This window comes from Podarcis muralis, chromosome 10 (genome assembly GCF_964188315.1).
Source record: "Podarcis muralis chromosome 10, rPodMur119.hap1.1, whole genome shotgun sequence".
Taxonomy (NCBI): domain Eukaryota; kingdom Metazoa; phylum Chordata; class Lepidosauria; order Squamata; family Lacertidae; genus Podarcis; species Podarcis muralis.
Window position 1 is genome coordinate 62,249,577 of NC_135664.1, and position 19,203 is coordinate 62,268,779.

Here is a 19,203-nt window from a genome sequence, read left to right on the forward strand (position 1 = left end):
ATTTTCATTCACCTACCCACCCATAGCAAACACGGTCAAAACAGCAAAACCTGAAATGCACTATTTATTAACATTATTAATTTTAAGACATTTCTACACCACCTTTCATTTGCCCAAAGCTAAAATTCCAAAAGCAAATATCATTAGCATATTTACACTGCAATGCTATGGATGCCTACTCAGAAGGAAGTCCCACTGAGCTCAGGGAGACTTCAATCATATGCAAAAGTGTGTTGCAGAGATGGGGAACCAGTAGCTCTCCAGATGTTGTTGGACTCTTGACTCCCATTAGCCCTAGCCAGCGTGGCCCATGGTCAGGGATGATGGGAACTGGAATTCAACAACATCTAGTTCCCCAACTGTGGTGGATGCAATTATCAGCTTAATTTAAAAAAAAAAACTAACAATAGTAAGAGAACAGCATAAAGATAAAATAAAACTCAGAAAACAATCAGAAGCAGCAATAAATAATTACCACCCATAAACATAGCTGTCAATTCTTCCCGTTTCTTGAAAGGAATCCTATTCGGAATAAGGGAATTTCCCTTTAAAAGGGGGAGATGTTGACAGCTATGTCCATAAGAAAGAGCTTGGGCAAATATGAATCTTTTCACCTATAGCTCTGCACAGTCAGTGCCGGGCAAACATTCTTGGGGAAAGTTCCATGGGTAGGACACCATCACATACACTATCTATGGCCAAAACTCTGAAAGCACCTTGGTCATTGTGCTCTGTTAACCGCCCCGCCCCCTCAATTTGTCGCACATGTACCTACCAAAAAGGCATACTTGCTGATCACCTGGATGACGGTCTTAAAGCTAATTTTGCTTGTTAATGTATGTCCATGATAAACAACAGGATCATTGTTTGGTCCATCCCAGCAGTCAATTTCTAAGCAGCGGCATCCTTTCATTAGAGCACTAGAAAGAAAAAGAAAGAAAGAAAGAAAGAAAGAAAGAAAGAAAGAAAGAAAGAAAGGAAGAAAGAAGGTTGCTGTGAGGATAATATGTAGAGTGGGAGATCCAGGTACCTCATCCTGGGCTCCTTGGAGGAAAGGTGGAATATATGTAATAAATAAAGGAACAAATCTCTACAAATGCAAAATAGCACCCCAGGTAGGTGATTTGGCTAGCACCCTTCTCTCTGACAAAGGGTGCTTCCATACAGTTGCTAAATGGGCGATGGGTGCTCCTCATGCATGCAATTTTTTCACAGAATCGATATTTCACAGCATTGCTGGTATCTGCTTTGTCCTCCTCTGACTTTGGCTCCTCCTAAGAACCTTACACCGTGAATAAAGCTACCTCACAACTCCCACTCTCACTCGGCATCTAGTGGAGAGTCCCACAGGAACCATCACCTGAAGGATAGGAGATGGATCCATTTGACTCACAGCAGCTTTTCTGAGAAAGCAGAGCTAGAGGCAACCCTTAGGCTGCCCAACTATGAAAGCTCACAACTGGGGCCAGGCAATGGTTGGAACTACATCCCTGGTTTGCTGCTCTGAGCATCTTTGCATCCAGTTAAGAATGAGGGAGAGATTTGATGCGCTTTGCATTTAAAGTCGAATCTACCTAATTCACACTCCAACCCTTGTGGTGCAGTTCTCCAATCAAATGGAAAGCAAAAATGCATATACCAGGGGAAAGTGAGTATATTAGTGAATGCAACATACTAAAATGTGTTGTATAAGGGGAAATTGCCTGCAAAAAATGTTTATTAGGCAAAACTGCATATAAAAATGTGTGTCTTAGGAGAGATATGCACTAAAATGCTGGTGATTTTTCATGAGGACTTTTTAAACACACACACACAAACTGATGTGGAAATGTGGAGAATTGATATTAAGATTGGCAAAATAAGAAATCGAGAAACCAAAATTGACAGATTTACCCACCCCTAAATCCATTTTCTGATATTCATTCCATAAGGAGCTGGCTGGGATCCTAATCTCCTATAACTAACTTGCCCTCCTGCCAATACCCATATAGAGGTCTAGTTGGAAGAACATGTTATGTATGTATGTATGTATGTATGTATGTATGATCTGATTTCCATCATGCCTTTCTTCCTGGAAGAGCCCAGGGCAGCAAACACAGCAATGATTTTTTTAAAAACCCAAAAACTAAAGGCAATTTTAAAACATTCTTTAAAAATAAAAGTTTAAAAACATTCTCAACCAGCAATCTGGTGGGAAAACATGAGGCGCTGCTTCTCTGAATTACTTATTCTACCTGATAAACTACTATTTTAAAATGGGCACAAATACCTTGCATAACCCCACAGGTGACTTGGCCCTATTAGCTGGTCAGATATGAGGTAGGTGTTGTGCGAGGATGAAATAAAGTATTCACACAGTGGACGGGTCATATCCTGGTAAACAGTTTTGTGCTCAGATTTAAATACCATGCATTCCTCAGATGTCATGTATCTTAGAAATCCTTCAAATGTCATCTGTGAATTTTTCTTTGCTGAAAGCCAGAATATTACAGGGAAAATAATTACATCTCTACCATGGTTCCTTACAGAATTAAGCAAAATTTCAAACCAATTCAGACTAAATATGTTAATGCAACATGGAGCATGTGGGTGTCAAATCACATATAGAGGCTTTTGCTCTTATTTCAGAGATGAAGAATCTGTGGCCCTCCAGATGTTGTTGAACTCCCAACTTGGACCATCCTAGACTACCAGACTTGCTGGCTGGGGCTGACGAAAAGTGGTCCAGCATATGAAGGGTCCACCCAAGTTATCTCAAAAGAATATTGGAGAGATATGATTTTGCTCATCGTTATCCAGCATAACCACTGTAATATGTGATATATAGGGCTGCTTTTGAAGAGCACTTGGTAAATCCAATTGGTACACAATGCAGCAGGCAGTTTTAGGGTTGACTGAGAGAATGTAAAGGGACCCCTGACCATTAGGTCCAGTCGTGGCCGACTCTGGGGTTTAGGCGCTCATCTCGCTTTATTGGCCGAGGCAGCCAGCGTACAGCTTCCGGGTCATGTGGCCAGCATGACTAAGCTGCTTCTGGCGAACCAGAGCAGCGTATGGAAACGCTGTTTACCTTCCCACCGGAGCGGTACCTATTTATCTACTTGCACTTTGACATGCTTTCAAACTGTTGGCAGGAGCAGGGACCGAGCAATGGGAGCTCACCCCGTCACAGGGATTCGAACCGCCGATGTTCTGATCGGCAAGTCCTAGGCTCTGTGGTTTAACCCACAGCGCCACCCGCGTATGCCATTAATCCATGCATATACACTGTGTGCATGTGTAACAAATAAACACGGCGCATGATCTTTGCAATCAACCCCAGTTGCCAGTGTGGCTCTGTTAAAAGTGCAAAGGCATATACTGGAATATTGTGGAAGACCACTGTGATTTCAAAGCATTTTAGGTGGGGCAAAACATGCCTGGAAACTCTCTGTGGCATCCTGAGGCTTTTAAGCGCTTAATCCTATTTCTATCTTGTTTTTCTATAAAATGTAATACTCTAAAAGTTAGTTATACATCGAGATGGTACCATGCGGAAATTTTAATCTCTGTATAAGTCTCAGCAGGATCCCACAGCAACATCTGTTGACTCACGTTAAGCTCATGGTCCCCTAGGATCCCAGGATCCTTTTCATATGCACTGCTAGTAAGCAGGCATCCTCTATCTTATATTTGACTCATTGAGTCAACTTAGTTTGATGCAGCAGCAGAAAAAGACACCAGTATTCCAAGTGTGGCCTGACCAAGGCAGAATAGAGTAGTACTATTCCTTCCCTTGATCTAGATACAATACTTCTGTTGATGCAGCCTAGGATAGCATTAGATATTAGCTAGAATAGCATGGGGGGGTGGAGACCTCAAAGTGGCTAACAAAAAGATAAAACAATAAAACTGAGAGGGAAAAAATTGTGCTGCAAACTGCCCTGAGATCTTCAGGTGAAGGGCACTATACAAATTTAATAAATAATAAAATTCATGACCATACTTTTAAACCATACAAAAAGTTCAATTCTCATGGATCATATAAGGACATTTGAGCTACTTTTTGTGGGTTGTAAAAAGTTTTGTCTTTATTGTGTTTGGTATTCAAATTTGCATTTGAGGCTGGGGGTGTTTATAGTGGGGGGGGAGAGAGAGTTTGAACCTTTTAAGAGGTGCAAAAGGGAGGAGACAGCTTGGTGTTCACAGAGTTGTGAAGTGCTTAGCCATCTTTATTTCTACATAAAGTACATTTTATCTTTACTTCTGTTCTTCCCTTTGATCCCAATTACTTCCAAGCCTTTCTTTCTTAGACTGCAAGCCCTTTGGGAAGAGAGAAACCATATTTTTCAAGGAGAAAGACTGTTCTGCATCTGAGCCCCTGGGAGAGGCAGGCTGTAGCTAATTAAATAACAACCCAATTCTTTGCTTTACTACAAAGTGGGAGAGGATAGGATTGGGCTGTTAGGCTCTTAGAAGCCGTGTAAGAAGGCAAGCCATCCCCTTGCGCCAGTGCTGAAAGCAAAACATGCATCTAAACTGTTCCAAACTTTCAGGAACATGTCCTTCCCAGCACCACTGTGTTGTAGGAACCTGGTATTGTTTTCCAGCACTGCTGTTCATAGGGGCCAGTAAGACAGATGCAAAATTAATATTCACCAAATATGTAGCTACATATCTTGTTTTTCCAAGAATAATTATGAGTGCAAGACCAATTCTTACTGGGGACAGAGGTTATTGCCTAACACAACTTGAAACATGGGGGGAGGGGAATACCAACCAGTGCTAATAGGGGGTTATTTTCCTAAGACTCCTATTTGCCCGGGGGCGGGGGCTGTACGTCACAATGTGGGGGTGTGAAGAGGTAAGTCTCCCCTCCTTGTGGACAGCTTTCCCAATAAGAATTGTGCTGCATGTCTGTCTCCAGAGACAATGGAAGAGAGTGCCATGGGGGGGGGGGTTAAAATCAAACCATTGGAGAGTTACAGTGCTTGCTGTACACAAAGTGGAAGAGACATGTTTTATTGGAGGTAGGGCAAATGAAGGTGTCCGGTAAAAGTAGCACACACAGCTGCCTGATATGTACAAAGCAAACAACTACTTAATCTGTACAATTTGTAAGGTAAAGGGTAAAGGGACCCCTAACAATTAAGTCCAGTCACAAACGACTCTGGAATTGTGGTGCTCATCTCGCTTTAAAGGCCGAGGGAGCCGTCATTTGTCCGCTTCCGCAGACAGTTTTTTCATGGTCATGTGGCCAGCATTTTGTACTACAGGATACAATGGTATTTTTGTACAAAGTTATCATCCCATTGCCTTGATTTGCTTACACTGCAGTATGCTAGCCGTGTCTACTCAGATGTAAGTCCCACTGAGTTCAATGAGACTTAGGGCTTATCCACACTGCCATACTTATCTTTTGCTCCAAGCTTTCAAGGCACAGGTCCGCGCTTTTAAACTCCAAATCTGAGTGAGCTTATTTTCGTCTGAGCTTTCCCCACAAAGAAACTCTCTTTAAAGCTGGAGCTCAATGAACGTAAATTCGGGTTTTCTGCAGATCGCTGTTTGTTCCAGTGCAGCAGTAAAGAGCAGGCTTTCGTGTGGAAAGCTATGGGGCGGGGGAAAGTGCTCAGACACAGAGCTTTAAAGTGCCAATCGTGCCTGGAAAGCATGGAGGAGAGGTAAGTTTGGATAAGCCCTTACTTCCAGGTAAGTGTAGATAGGCCTACAGTCTCAAATTGATAAAATAAGACAGTTTCACTGGTTGACACTCTATCCACCATGAAACTATCACTTTACAATAGCCTCCCCTTTCTTCCCACATTGTTGGTGCTGTGTTGCTGTTTTCTTCAGAGTAATTTGCAACTGCGATTCTGACTGCAGTTAAAAGGCAAATGATCGGCTCTGCATCTCATTCTGCAATTTTTAAGGCTCGATAACCAGGAAGAGAGTCACCAACAGTTCCTGAAGTACAACATAACAATCTATTGATTTGATACTTATTAATGATTTTGGGAAATGTGCTATAACTGGACTGTTCCCAAAAAGACATAAAATCTGCCCCTTGAGAACTGAATCTCCAGTAAAGATTGTGAGTTAACTTTTAAATCCATTTGAGTTTAAGTAGGGTCCAATGCTTGATGTGTAACTTCAAAAAGAAGAATGATCACATATTGTACTTTGGCATGTGCACTAGAGCACAAATTGTAATATAAGATGCAGCCCAGAGACTGAGAATTCTTAGTGGCTCACATCAACAGACAGCTGAGGGGTGGGGGTCAAATGGCAGAGAATCAGAAAATTATAAAGGTGCAGTTCTGGGATTAAGGTTTTGAGATTGCGCTGTTACAATTTTTGTGTAGACAGCAGCCAACTGAGCTGGCACAATCTCACTCCCTTTAGAAGGTTTTTGCTTTAAGTGCACCACTCCACTTCTCTCATGTTTTACATCAGCTGAAGAAATGAGGCCACAACCATTATTTCTCTTTCCATCCTGACTAGTGTGAATAATTCATTTCTGTCATTTTTGCAACATTTCCATGTAATATCCAAAAATATATTGCTAGTCATTTTCCCCCTGCTGTCTTTTCCTTGGGCTAATTTGACCTGTTTCCGTAACATGTTCCTTCTATCTTCTTCTTTTCTTAAAAAAAAAACCTTTTTTGATCACTTCTGAACTTTATCCAAATTGGAGTTTTTAAAATACACTGTCCACAGCTGAATAGACTGTCACATAATGCATAGTAAAGTGGCTCTGAAACTAACAAAAAAAAAAAACCTACCTAAAAAGACCAAAATTCTTTTTTGGTTAATGAAGTCACTGACATTACTGACAAATAATATTTTGAGAGGGTCGGGCAAATTTTCCTGTGCTTCTCACAAAAAAATGTTTGAACAGAAGAACGTGGGTTCTCTGTAATAGCTTGAACAGCTAGAGGTAGAATGGGAAAGTATGGAAGTTATTGAAATACAGGGTTGATATTTCAGTAACTTCCATACTTTCCCATTCTACCTCTAGCTGTTCAGGCTATTACAAAGAACCCACATTTCAAGATGGATGGGCTCAGACTGCCCTACTTAACAGCCAGTGAACCAGACAATCCTTTCTGAAATCACTTTGTTCCTTACTTCTCAGATTACAATCACAAATTGTCTTCTTGTTCTCACAGTATCCAAAGGTAAATATATGCACCCTGTTTCAAATATATTTTTGCCTGGCTCTGCATTTTTCTGATGCTGCAAGGTTCACATCCCTTTAGCCTTTTCTCATTGGAAAAATGAACATATTTGTTGTTTCCTTCTGTATCTCTTCCTAATGTGCTGTGTGTTAGCAGGGGTTGGGGTTGGGATACCTCTTCTAGGGAAGACTGTTCTACCTTCCCAAATGTTTAACTTGTAATTGGCATGGTTTTTACCATTTTTTTGGGCTGTTGGGTTTATTTTTTGCTGTTTTAAATTTGCTTTTGTATTGTCATTTGAGATTGTGTACTACTTTACTGTTGTTGTTTTTATTTTTAAAAGTTTATTATAATATTCCTTGTACATTCCAGGAATAGGAAGACAAAATATTTATCTTTTAAATACTATTTCACAGGTAACCAATGTTTTGTAGAGTACTCAAATTGTGAACGCACAATTATTTTACATGCATGCATTCTATTTTATGCATTGTTTCCAACAATGCTCTTGATTGCTAATCCTTGTAAGCATAATTGTTGATACTTTTTTTTAGCTTACATCATTTCAGATTTACCAGCATTGGATTACACCTACTATTTCATTGCCTACCTGCTTGAAGCATTCTCTTAACTCTCTAAAGCCTACAGCTTCAAGCACATCTAGATGATATTTTTCTCCAAGCCACATAGCTTGTGATGTTGATCTAAACCTTTGCACAGAGACTGAACACTGAGTTATACTTCAGTGATTTAAATAGATATGCCTCTGGCCTATTATGCCATTTATGAATTTCTGCTGGTGGGTCTACAGGATCTGGAAGGTTACCAGGTTTCTGACCATACATATTTATTTTTCATTCAACCAGTTCCTACCAGCATCTTGACAGGCTGAGAAACTAGATTTGTCAATTGATCTTGGTTAGGTTGAATCAAGGCAAGATTGAAATATCAAAGGACTTATTACAATACAATTATCTGTGGGATTGAGTGTAGGTATGTTGTAGGTATGTTGTATGTATGTAGGTATGTTGTATGAAATGTATGTTTGTATGTTTGTATGTGTATTGATGTTGAATTATTTTAACAATAAAAAATAAAATAAAAATATCAAAGGACTATTAATGTTATATTCAAAAGAGGGCACTAACTTCCCTCATTGAGGGAGTCCAACTTTCCATGGTAATATAGGCCCATCCGGTGTGCCACTCGTTATCTGCATATTTGAGATGGCCACTATCTTTTCATCTGATCCAGTGACCATCATTTGCACCTTCGTAGTCAGAACTGGACTACATCAGGCCCCCTTTAATAACCATTTGGAAGTTTCAACTGGCACTAAATATAGCAGCCCATCTTACAATAGGTGAGTTGCCAACATCACATTATACAAGTGTTCCAGCATTTTCATTAGCTTCCTGTTGCTCTCCAGAGATAATTCAATATGCTGGTTTTGACTTATTAAACTTGGTCCAGCCTATGTATGTGAGAGATTTCCTCCTCAAACTGGGCCCAGGCTTTTCCTCAGGAAAAATCAAAGGGTGAGGGAGATCAATGGGGGGTCACTGCTCAAAGATACCACATGTGCCTTTTGGTAACAGAGCCCAGTAGCACACAGTTCTCTTACCCTTGTCTCATCTCACAGGACAAGACTGGAGAGGGGGTGTTGAGCACCACTTTCCAAAGGTACTCTGTGAACCTTTCAGTAATTGTACCCAAGAACAGACACTGTCCAACTTCAAGCTCTAGCGTAAAAAATAGCTACCAGTGATTAATGCTAATAAAAATATTGTAAAAACAATTATGAAAATTAGATATTTAAAAATCTAGTGTACCTTCTTCGATGGGCTCAAACTTTGCAATGAGTTGAGCAGCAACCACTTCATCAACTTCAGGCTGAAACTGTTCTTTTCTAAGAAACTGGACTAGATTTGAAAGTGAGAGCAATTTGTGGTTCGGAGACTGAGTTTTGAAAAGATCATGGATTTCACATCTGTGTGCTATCGTACGATAAATTCCTCTAAAATCTTCTATAGTAATAGTTCCAGACTTCAATGAATCACTTGCCTGCTTAAAGGGGAGGGGGTGAGTTAAGAATAATGCGTAACAAAATGCACAGCATGACATCATTAATGCAAAAACATAAGGACAGGCACTTCCATGCAACTATCAGATACAGTACTTCTTAAAAATTAGTTTTTTTTAAAAAACTATCTATATATTTCTTTTATGGTGATAATGTTAAAAATGAACATTAAAAGTACTGCTGTATTAGACAAAAGGCCCACCTAGTATAGCATTCTGTTTCCAACAGTGGCCAGCCAGGTATCTCCAAAACGTTTGCAGGAGGATGAGAGATGTCTTCAAAACATACACAGTCCACTTAAAAAACCTGCATGTTGAGCTCTTCAAATCTTATGAACCAGTGGAATGGGACTTTGGGGACACCGGGATGAGACAGAGAAAAGGGCTGTGTAGGGAAAGGGATGCTTTGCATTTCTCTGCATGGAAAGGCTTTTCTCTGATATAATCAAATGTGGTGGTTGTCACAGCTCTGGGTTATAGTAAAGCATACTTGTAAGTAGCATATAAGAACACCAGGCATAACACCTTGACTATGGTTTCTTCTCTGAGCCACATATTACTAACATAGCTATAACAAGTAGACTAATAAAAATGCTTGTGAGCTAGTAAATTTCATTTGTGAAGTTGCAGTAAAGGCCTCCCTTTTATCCATTAGCTGTTTCATAAATTTTAAAGCTCCGTCAGGTGTTCTGCATTATTAATGTTCCTCTTACAACTTGTGGATACAGCCGATGAACATATCTGCATACTGTTGTGCAAAATTATCATTTGCAGTTAACCACAGGGAATATTACATGCTCTTGCACAGACACACCATTAATTCTACACACTACTACAAAAACTGCAATCTTGCCATGTTTAATTGATAATATAATTTCTCTGAACAACAGTACTCAGATATAGGTCGGTTAACGTGAGTGAAACTGATTTAAGGAGCAATCTAAAGCCAAGATCTGCTGGGATGCCCAGCACAGCTTAAGCCCCACATCCTCTGGCTCAGCCAGAGATATCCCAGTGTAACATCCTCATGCTGGCAGAGCTTTGCTCAGCTAACTAAAATGAAACCAATAGATAGTATGCTGGGATAAGCCCTGAAGAAAATGGGCATTCTGGGGGTGGGGCAGTGGTGGGTGGGGACTAACGGTGGGTCCCAACTCTGTTCAGCTCAACCACATGACCTGGCAACCCTGCGGAATGTGCGTCAGCAAAAAGGGTGGTGTAAATCAAATTCTATTTTGAATGCTTGCTTTCCTTCTTGCAAGGCTTAGGCCAACACAGCCAACCATAGCCCAACAATTGAACAGAGTTTCGAATAAAGGCAGGTTCCACCAGCTTTCTGTATTTAAAATGGCCTGTCAGGTTGTAATCCTAATTCTCCTTACTTGGGTGCAAGCCCTACTAAATTTCACTTATGCCCCTCTCATATTAAAATGGGGAGGGAAAGTCATTAACTAACTTCCACTGGTTTCAATGGGAATTAAGTGAAATGGCCTAAGTCTGGATCTTACTCATAATTCGTAAAGGTTCTGACAAATAAAACTTCAGTCATAGTTTTTAAGCAACATATTTCTGACTACTTCCACTAAAGTCAGAGCGTTTGAAGGACTGAATTAGTAGCCTTTCAGACAGTTCTTAGTGAGATCTGTCCTCACTTCCCATGACGTGCTTTGATCACACCAAAAGGCAGTAGCCCCATAAAACCTGTATAAATTAAGAGGCCGTGTTTCCTATTTGACGATAGAATTGGAGGGCAATGACCCATATTTTATTTCGTTTAATTTGCTTCCTACACACATTTTCTCCTAAGCACCTTAAGGCATATCTTAGGCCCATGTGCTCCTATCCTTTCCCATCTATTTGATTGCCCAAGGCATGAAATGCTGCTGTCTCTTTTCGTTTTTAGATGGTATGCATTAGGTTTAATTTACTCCTAATTGCCATTGTTGTTTCATATTGCTTGTAGCACACTTGCTATCTGATTGCTCCTTCCAAATCTAATTTAGAACAACTTCCAGAGGGGTAGTTACGGACTGCTTGCTTCCTTATAGCCCTGCCCGGTCACTGAGGTCTTTGGGGGAGTAAATGTTAGCAATCCCCAGGGCTTGGATGCACAGCTCATATTAATTCAATATTGTGGGTCCAATTTTCTGGAACTCCCTACCTGCTGAGATCAGAAAGGCGCCCTCCCCACTGAACTTTCAGTGCCTAATAAATACCTTTTTATTTCAGCAGGCACTTTAAATCATTTCTGATTTTATAGTTAGGCACTTTCAAGTTGTTATTACAGTGAGCTTGTTTTATGGACATGCACATGTGTTTTAAGGGTGCTTAACTTTGCCTGGATCATGCCAATGGGTGAACACTGTAACTGAAGAAGGTATAAACAAAAAAGCACCTGGATAGGGACTATGAAGGTGGTGGTAAAGGCTGCATAAGAGATGGTTGGATATTGGCTGGAGGAATGCAACAGGAAAAAAACACACACATATTTTCAGGGAATAACATATGGAGCAAAAATGTAAGGGCATGATCCAGTAAAAACTGAGCATTTTAAACGAAAATTCCATATGTGTCAATGGGGACCGATAAAAACATACTTAAATATTTATTGTTATCAACCTAATATTGGCTTGATTGTGCCTCAAATTTGTAAAACATGTTTCTCTCCTATGTAATTAATGGATTTTTTGACATTTGCATGAGAACTTAAAAAGCTTGTTTTGCACAGTAAAATAGGTTTGCATTGCCACTGCATTAAGCAGCAGCAGAATCTTCATTCTGTACAAAAGCTACACATTCATAAAATTAAAATCAGGTAACTAAATTCTTCAACAAACGTATCCAGCTGAAAAGCATCTTAACTTTCCAACTCTCAAGAGACTTATTTTTATTTTTCACACAGGAAATGTTACTTCATTTCATACAACAAATAAAGAGTCCTTACCATTGGAGAGGAAATGTTTAATATATATATATATTTTTAAATGTTTTGGTTTAAGAAGAAGAGGAAATACATTTGAGAACATTGAGGTTAATAGTTTTTCCTTTTATATGCAGTTTATTTTAACTGTTTCATTTAAGTGACAAAATAGGCAGATGATATATAAACATATTTATATTTTAAAAGCAGTATTTAAATAACTGATTATGGCCATATAATTGTTACATATATGTATATATTTAGCTAAACCACCAGTTACTTTTGTAACAGTCTGTTGGATACTGAAACAGGATAAATATGGAATTGTGTAACATTAGATAAGTCTGTCAAAAGTAACTTAAAGGGCACCTCCGACAGAGACTTTATATAATAATAATAATAATAATAATAATAATAATAATAATAATAATAATAATAATAATAATAATAATACTTTATTACTTATACCCCACCCATCTGGCCAGGCCTCCCCAGCCAATCAGGCCTCCCCAGCCAAATCTAATTTAGAACAACTTCCAGAGGGGTAGTTACGGACTGCTTGCTTCCAACAGGATATTAAAAACACAATAAAACATCAACTTCCCTGAACAGGGCTGCCTTCAGATGTCTTCTAAAATATCAAATAGTTGTTTATTTCCTTGACATCTTACATAAAATGAGGATGAAAATATATCGTTCCTTGTTGTAAGAATGATCTTTGTCAGGCCAGCAGGAAGTCCTTGTGTGGAAAATGCTGCATATGAGGGCCAAATTTTAAGTTCCATTGAAACTCCATACAGTATTACAAACTTCAGGATTGGGAACACAGCAGAGGGTGGAGAGGGAAGCTATGGCACTTTTGGTTGACATGCTCAGCATATAACATGCCATATGAATGAAAGAGACTAGATGAGATGTTGAATGTATAAGGCCAATGAAAAATATGACCACAGTGTGCCAGAAGTTGATGACCAAATATTGCTAGATTGAGGAAAAGTCGATTTTGCAACAAGCTTTTTCCTACTCCGCTCTGCTGCTGCTAGTACTGTTTAATATGTAATGACGTAACTCCAACAATGTGCTAGAAAGCACTGTACAGAACACAGTAATAACACAGTCTCCAACAGAGACTTTACAATACGGAACAGAGAATAATGTCTCCAAATATCATTGAACTCAGTGACAAACTAATCTGCTCGGTATTTCACATATAGGAAATTCATCTTTAAAACCTTATTTTAAAGTAACAGTTTGCAGATTATTAGTACTTCCAATCCTATTCAGTTATACAGGTTTTCTCACCTTAAAAATGTATTTCACATGAACATAATCGAAGGGGATGTCAAATTTAGTAAGCAATTCCAAAGTACTTTCAAAATTAATCTTTCCTTTTCTAAACTTGTCATGGATGACGTTTAAAAACCACGTAAATGGAAAGCTAGTTAAGGAAATCAGCAATCTTTATTAAGCATTTATCATTTTTCTCCCTTAGCCAGATTGTGCTGAATCCCCAGTCCCATCCTTCCCATTACACACAGTTCTATCCAATGCTAGTCCTACTCATAGTACACCCATTGAGGTTAATAGACATGACTAACACACATTCATTAACTTCAGTAAAAAAAGGTAAAACTTCAGTAGTCTACTCTAAATACACCTTAGATACAACCCACAGGTTCCTGCACCAAGTCGCTTAGATTATAAAAGTGAACAGTGGGAGCACTGAAGAATATTGTTTTGTTATTTGAACCACTGTTTTAGATGTGTTTTTCTGCTATTTTTGTTATCTATGAATAACCCAAGGCACTGTGAAAATTGCTGCAACTGTAGGGCAAAACTATACAATTTAAATAAATGGAGAGCTAATAGAAACACACAAGATAGGGTGCAATAATAGTAAAAGTAAAGATTAAAAGGGTCCTGTGATATATGTAATTTTTTTCCACTGGGACTGTATTAAGGGTCCAATATACTTCCAAACCTCAACACACAAAGATTTGTATAGGCTGCAATCCTACAGAAACATTTCCGAAAGTTCAACCCATTGCATTCAAGAGGGCTTTCTGCCATAGAGTGCTGCAGTGATAAACTGCATCCAGATATTCATTTTGGGGGTTGTATTGGTGGCGCATTTCCTTCTGGAGAACTTTAGCACTATAGCGTATAAAGACTCCCCTACTGATCTATCTGCTTCCAGACTTTATATTGCAAACTTCTTGGTGCAGGGAAATCCTGAATGGTGCTTACAAATTCTACATGTCAACAGCACATAATTTCCTAACAATTTCACCACACAGGTATCCCATGCTTCCTTGCAAAGCAGCTCCAGGCTGCGTATGTGGATAACCATTTAAAGCGGTATTTCTGTGAATGAAGCATCGCTCCAACAGGGAGCACGAGTGGTCTCAAAACAGTTCATTGGGTTTTCCGGTATGTTGAGCAGGGTGCAATGCTCCTTACTTGGGAAAAGCTCTATCCCATTTCCCCAGGAATGGTTTGCCTTGAGTTTGAACTTAGCCTGATCTTTTATACCCCTTCCTTCCCTCCCCCTCCCCTTTTTATGAAGATTACCCGCTCTGGGATCCCACAGCTAATTCTCCCCTGGTCTCACTGGCCCAAATAGGACTAATTTAGCCAGCTAGCCCTGGTAATCATCTAATGTTTATTGGATGGATTTCCCCCCTAAATTGATTTTTGAATTCTGAATTTATTGTTATTGTTTTATACTGTATTTTATGCTGTTTTTTTGTTGCACCAATTAAGTGTTTTAAATTTGTTGGTAGCCGCCCTGAGCCCGGTTTTCTGAACCAGGAAGGGTGGGGTATAAATAAAATTATTATTATTATTGAGTTACTGGTTCACTTTCTAGCAGTGGGTGAGACTGCCCCCTGCCATGTGCAATTCTGCAATTGGGTGGGTGAGTGTATATATATGCCATAGCTGTCAACCTTCCCTTTTTTTGCGGGAAATTCCCTTATTCCAGCGCCATTTCCCATTGCTTCCCACTGCTATCCCAGATTGTTAGATATCCCGTAGACTGTCCTCGGGACAGGTGAGACTGCTGATCCCTTATTTTCAAGACTGCTGATCCCTTATTTTCGAGGCTGGTGATCCCTTATTTTCAAATCTGAAAGTTGACAGCTATGATATATGCATGTATATATGCATGCATGTATATATGTATGTGCAAACACCACAAGGACTGTGTGTATATGCATATACAACGTCGTTAACTCTCCCCCAGTGGTGCTGGGGGAATGAAAACAGCCGAGGAAGGATATCTGGCTTCCATGGTGGTCGCTCCTCATGGCCTGTTGCCCTCGCTCCTGGCTTGCTCGGCTGGTTCCAGCAGCTCCTGGCGCGGCATAGTTTTCGCCCCCAGCCCCTGGGCCAGCCAGGGGTCTGAGGGGCGCCAGGCAAACGCCCCCACCCCACCCCGCGCCCCTCCCCAAAGTGACGCTCCCCGTCCCTCCGTCCACGCAGACGAAGGGGAGCGGGGCGGGGGGGTAGGTGGGGAGAAAGTGAATGCTAAAAAAGGAATTGGGGAAGGGGAGGGGGGGACAGGGCGGAGGCAAACGAGGAGGAGGCCAGCGGGCTGGGCGCGCGCCACGCGCGAGGGGGACCCGAGAGGAGGAGGAGGAGGATGCGCGCGCATGTGCGGCGCCGGGCGAACGCCTAGGAGGCACGCGGGGCTCTTGTGGCGTCACGAGGCCGCGTTCGACGCCAACGGTTTCCTCCCGCCAGCGCCCGTCACGTGGTTGGCGGGTCTTTTCCCTCCAACACCGCCCCCCCCCCGCATTAAAATTCTCTTAGCGCGTCACCCTCGTTTGCCCAACCGCGCACGCGCGCGCGCTCTCTCATAAAACGCCGTTATTTTAAAGCGCGGGAAAAGGATTATCTCTCTCTCTCTCTCTCTCTCATGGCGAGAGCAATATGCTATGGGAATTTAGTAAATAACATTATCCGTCCAGTGCAAGGGGCCTGCGAGCGACTCGTTTTAAGAGCAAAGAACCATCCAGGGAAACATAACGGAGAAAATGAGAAACAAAATACCTCACAATAAAAAGCGTGCGGTACCCCCCCCAAACAGATACACACACCCCATAAAAGAAAACACCAACATAGCAGAAATATCGCCACCCGTCAAATGGGGGGAAGAAATACTTCCCCTCCCCCTTACCTAGTGCCGAAAGGATGTTAAATGCTGGCGCTGGGTGGGCCTGGCAGGTGAGAAGAATCTTTGTCACTGGGGAACCTCGCCTCAAAATTGTCATTATTCAGAGCAGTCTGTCCTTGTTAGAGAAAGGGGGAGGTTCCTTTCAGCCTCTCCCTCATTCTGCCTCAGCATCCCCAGAAGTCACTTCAGGCCCTAAGGAAAGCGCCTGAGAGAAAAACTACACACAAAAACACTCTCGAGCCTGGTACTCCATTCCGTATCCTCACAGAATTGTAGAGTTGGAATCATATTCTAGTCCAACCCCCTGCAATGCAGGAATGCGTAGCTGTCCCACATGGGGGTCAAACTTTGGCATTAAAAGCATACCATGCTCTAACCAACTGAGGTACCCAATTTGAGTGGGTGGAGTTGATGGGCAGATCATCCATTGTTTGGTGTATTCTGTATTATAAATGATACCCCCACCTTCCTCCTTGTTGAAATCATGGCATATGTGGCTCTCCCCTCCTTCCCAAAGGAACCTCTAACCTTGGTTCCAACAATATGCTTTGTGGCTAACTTGAGGGGAGGGGAAAATGCGCACTCCAACAGTACTAATGTAAACATTGGGATTTAGAGCCACAGATTTGCACACCATCGCAGGTCGGCTTGTGAAAAGAAAAAGGAAAAAAAACTCCTGCTTTGCACGTGTTCTTGCGTGAATTTGCAATTCCTGCATGAACACTGTTCAGCTTTTGTTTTTTGTCTTGTCAGCCATTCGGCTTTCCGTCAATAATAGCACGTTTCCTTAAGGGAGTATTGCTAAGAGGGAAGCATAGACATGAAAGCAGAAGGCGACTTTGCAAGACCTTCCTTTAAATATCTGCTCTGAAGGATTGCACATAATGAAATTTTCATATGCTCTGAGGTTCCGCTGTCTATTGTGCAATGTGCCCAGAAGAGCACATAGCCCCACAGCTGCTGACTACATGGAAGAAATAAAACTGATGGAAGCAGATTAGTATATTTAAAAAAATAAATACGGAAAGTGAGCTGCCTTTTACAGTGTCACATTTAGGCTAACCCCAAAACTGGATTCAAAGTAACAAAAAATATTTTTGGAAAATAGGAAAGCAGTTACATTTTTGCTAGCTTAAATGTTTGTTCTGCCCTTTACAGCATCACATTTAGTCTAACCCCAAAACTGGATTCAAAGTAACAAAAAAGATTTTTGGAAAATAGGAAAGCAGTTACATTTTTGTTAGCTTAAATGTTTGTTCTTTTTTTTTGTTTTTTAACAGTTCTTCCGGCCAGCATGAAAATCTCTGAAACTGCAGTCCCAGGTAAATGCAAACCTCGCTGGACACAGCATGCTTCCTTTTGAGTAAACACCGCAACTGTGAGTGTAAATGTATGAAATATTCAAGTAATCTGTTTTCTTCTTTGGCTATGTATCTTTTTTTTCTTTTTTGGGAAAACACTTCAAGGACATGATTAAAACATCTATTAATAAAGTGTCAGACTAATCATGACTAATCTTCTAGGGGCCCTCACTGCACAGGGTTGCAGTCTAAAGTGCTAGATGAGAAAGAGGTTCATAGAGGTCAGAAACTCAGTGGAGTCCAGGTCTGTGTTCTGATGATTATTTTTATCAAGCAACAAGCTAGAGCCCAGGCATAATTCCCCACTACCAAAAGACCTTGTCTATTTTAAAACAAGTGGACGGCTGGTTGGTGGCCTATTGCTTATTTAAATCCCATTGTTTTAAGCTCCCCCACTTCATTTCTGACGGCTTGATTTGTATTTATAGCCAGGTACTGTACAATATATTTGCATGTATATTCACAATACATACATACCCTATAACTGCCCTATCCTTTTAACTGTATTTATTTTAAACTGGTTTTAATATTGTGAACTGCCCTAGGATGTTGTGGTGAAGGGTGATGAAGAAATTGAATAAAAAAATACCATAATAATTATTAAAATTACACACAGGTGAAAAATGCCCTTTGGGATCTACTATTGGGATTGACTATGTCATGTTATCAGGAGGGGCAGTATCTCTGGTCGGGGACACAACATGGGGGGAGGAGCACAGAAAGAAGAAACGCCATGGTGCATCTGCAGCAGCACAACCAGGTGCCTTCATCTGCCCCAGCTGTAACAAAACATGTCTCTCCCACATTGGTCTCTACAGCCACAGCAGGCATTCTAACTCTCCAACAGTTTTTCACCCCCAAAGGCACACTCCTCCATTGTCTCCTGAGACAAGCAGATGTCAACCAACCAACAATGCCATGGGGTGGCCTTTGGCCCTCCAGATGTTTTTGGCAACGCTTGCTGGGGCTGATGGAAATTGCAGTTCAGCAGCAAAGCTCAAAGATTCCTCACACCTGCATCTGTGCACTGGAGATGAAGAGACCTGACTCCCTTTGTGGTATTTGAGCATTCTTAGACTACAGGCAAATTTCAGAAAATGCTTTATTAATTAAGTTGGTGCAAAGATTATGTTACAATCTGGAAAGTATTTTGAGGGGGTTTTTAAAGGAACATTTCCTTTACTAGATAATCTGTCTTTTCTGAAGGACTCTCCCCCCTTGGAGGTTTTTAAACTGAGGTTGGATGGCCGCCTGTCATGGATGCTTTAGCTGAGGTTCCTGCATTGCAGGGGTTGGACTAGATGGCCCTTGGGGTTCCTTCCAAATCTAAGATTCTATGATCCTAAGGAAATAATATAGAGATAAGTTACAGCAGCATTTCCAACACTAATACAGTGGTATCTTGGTTTGCGAACAGCCTACGGGAGTTTACGACCATTTTGGATTACGACCAATTCAAACCTGGAAGTGCATGTCCTGGTTTGCGAACTTTTTTTGGATTACAAC

General features: G+C 40.9%; 1 protein-coding gene and 1 long non-coding RNA gene across 2 annotated transcripts in view; one reads left to right on the top strand and one right to left on the bottom strand.

Annotated features, from left to right (window-relative positions):
- Nucleotides 1-9,217, bottom strand: part of LOC114605595 (1-phosphatidylinositol 4,5-bisphosphate phosphodiesterase zeta-1-like) — a 46,886-nt gene extending 37,669 nt beyond the window's left edge. The window contains exons 1-3 of the mRNA XM_028747003.2: nt 8,990-9,217; nt 2,270-2,471; nt 776-920 (exon numbers count right to left, since the gene is read on the bottom strand). Coding sequence (XP_028602836.2) covers nt 776-920; nt 2,270-2,454 — 330 coding nt within the window. The 5' untranslated portion in view covers nt 2,455-2,471; nt 8,990-9,217. The remainder of the gene's footprint in view (nt 1-775; nt 921-2,269; nt 2,472-8,989) is intronic.
- Nucleotides 9,218-16,077: 6,860 nt separating this feature from the next.
- Nucleotides 16,078-19,203, top strand: part of LOC114605786 (uncharacterized) — an 83,629-nt gene continuing 80,503 nt past the window's right edge. The window contains exons 1-2 of the long non-coding RNA XR_013394440.1: nt 16,078-16,386; nt 17,617-17,714. This is a non-coding gene — a long non-coding RNA (uncharacterized LOC114605786). The remainder of the gene's footprint in view (nt 16,387-17,616; nt 17,715-19,203) is intronic.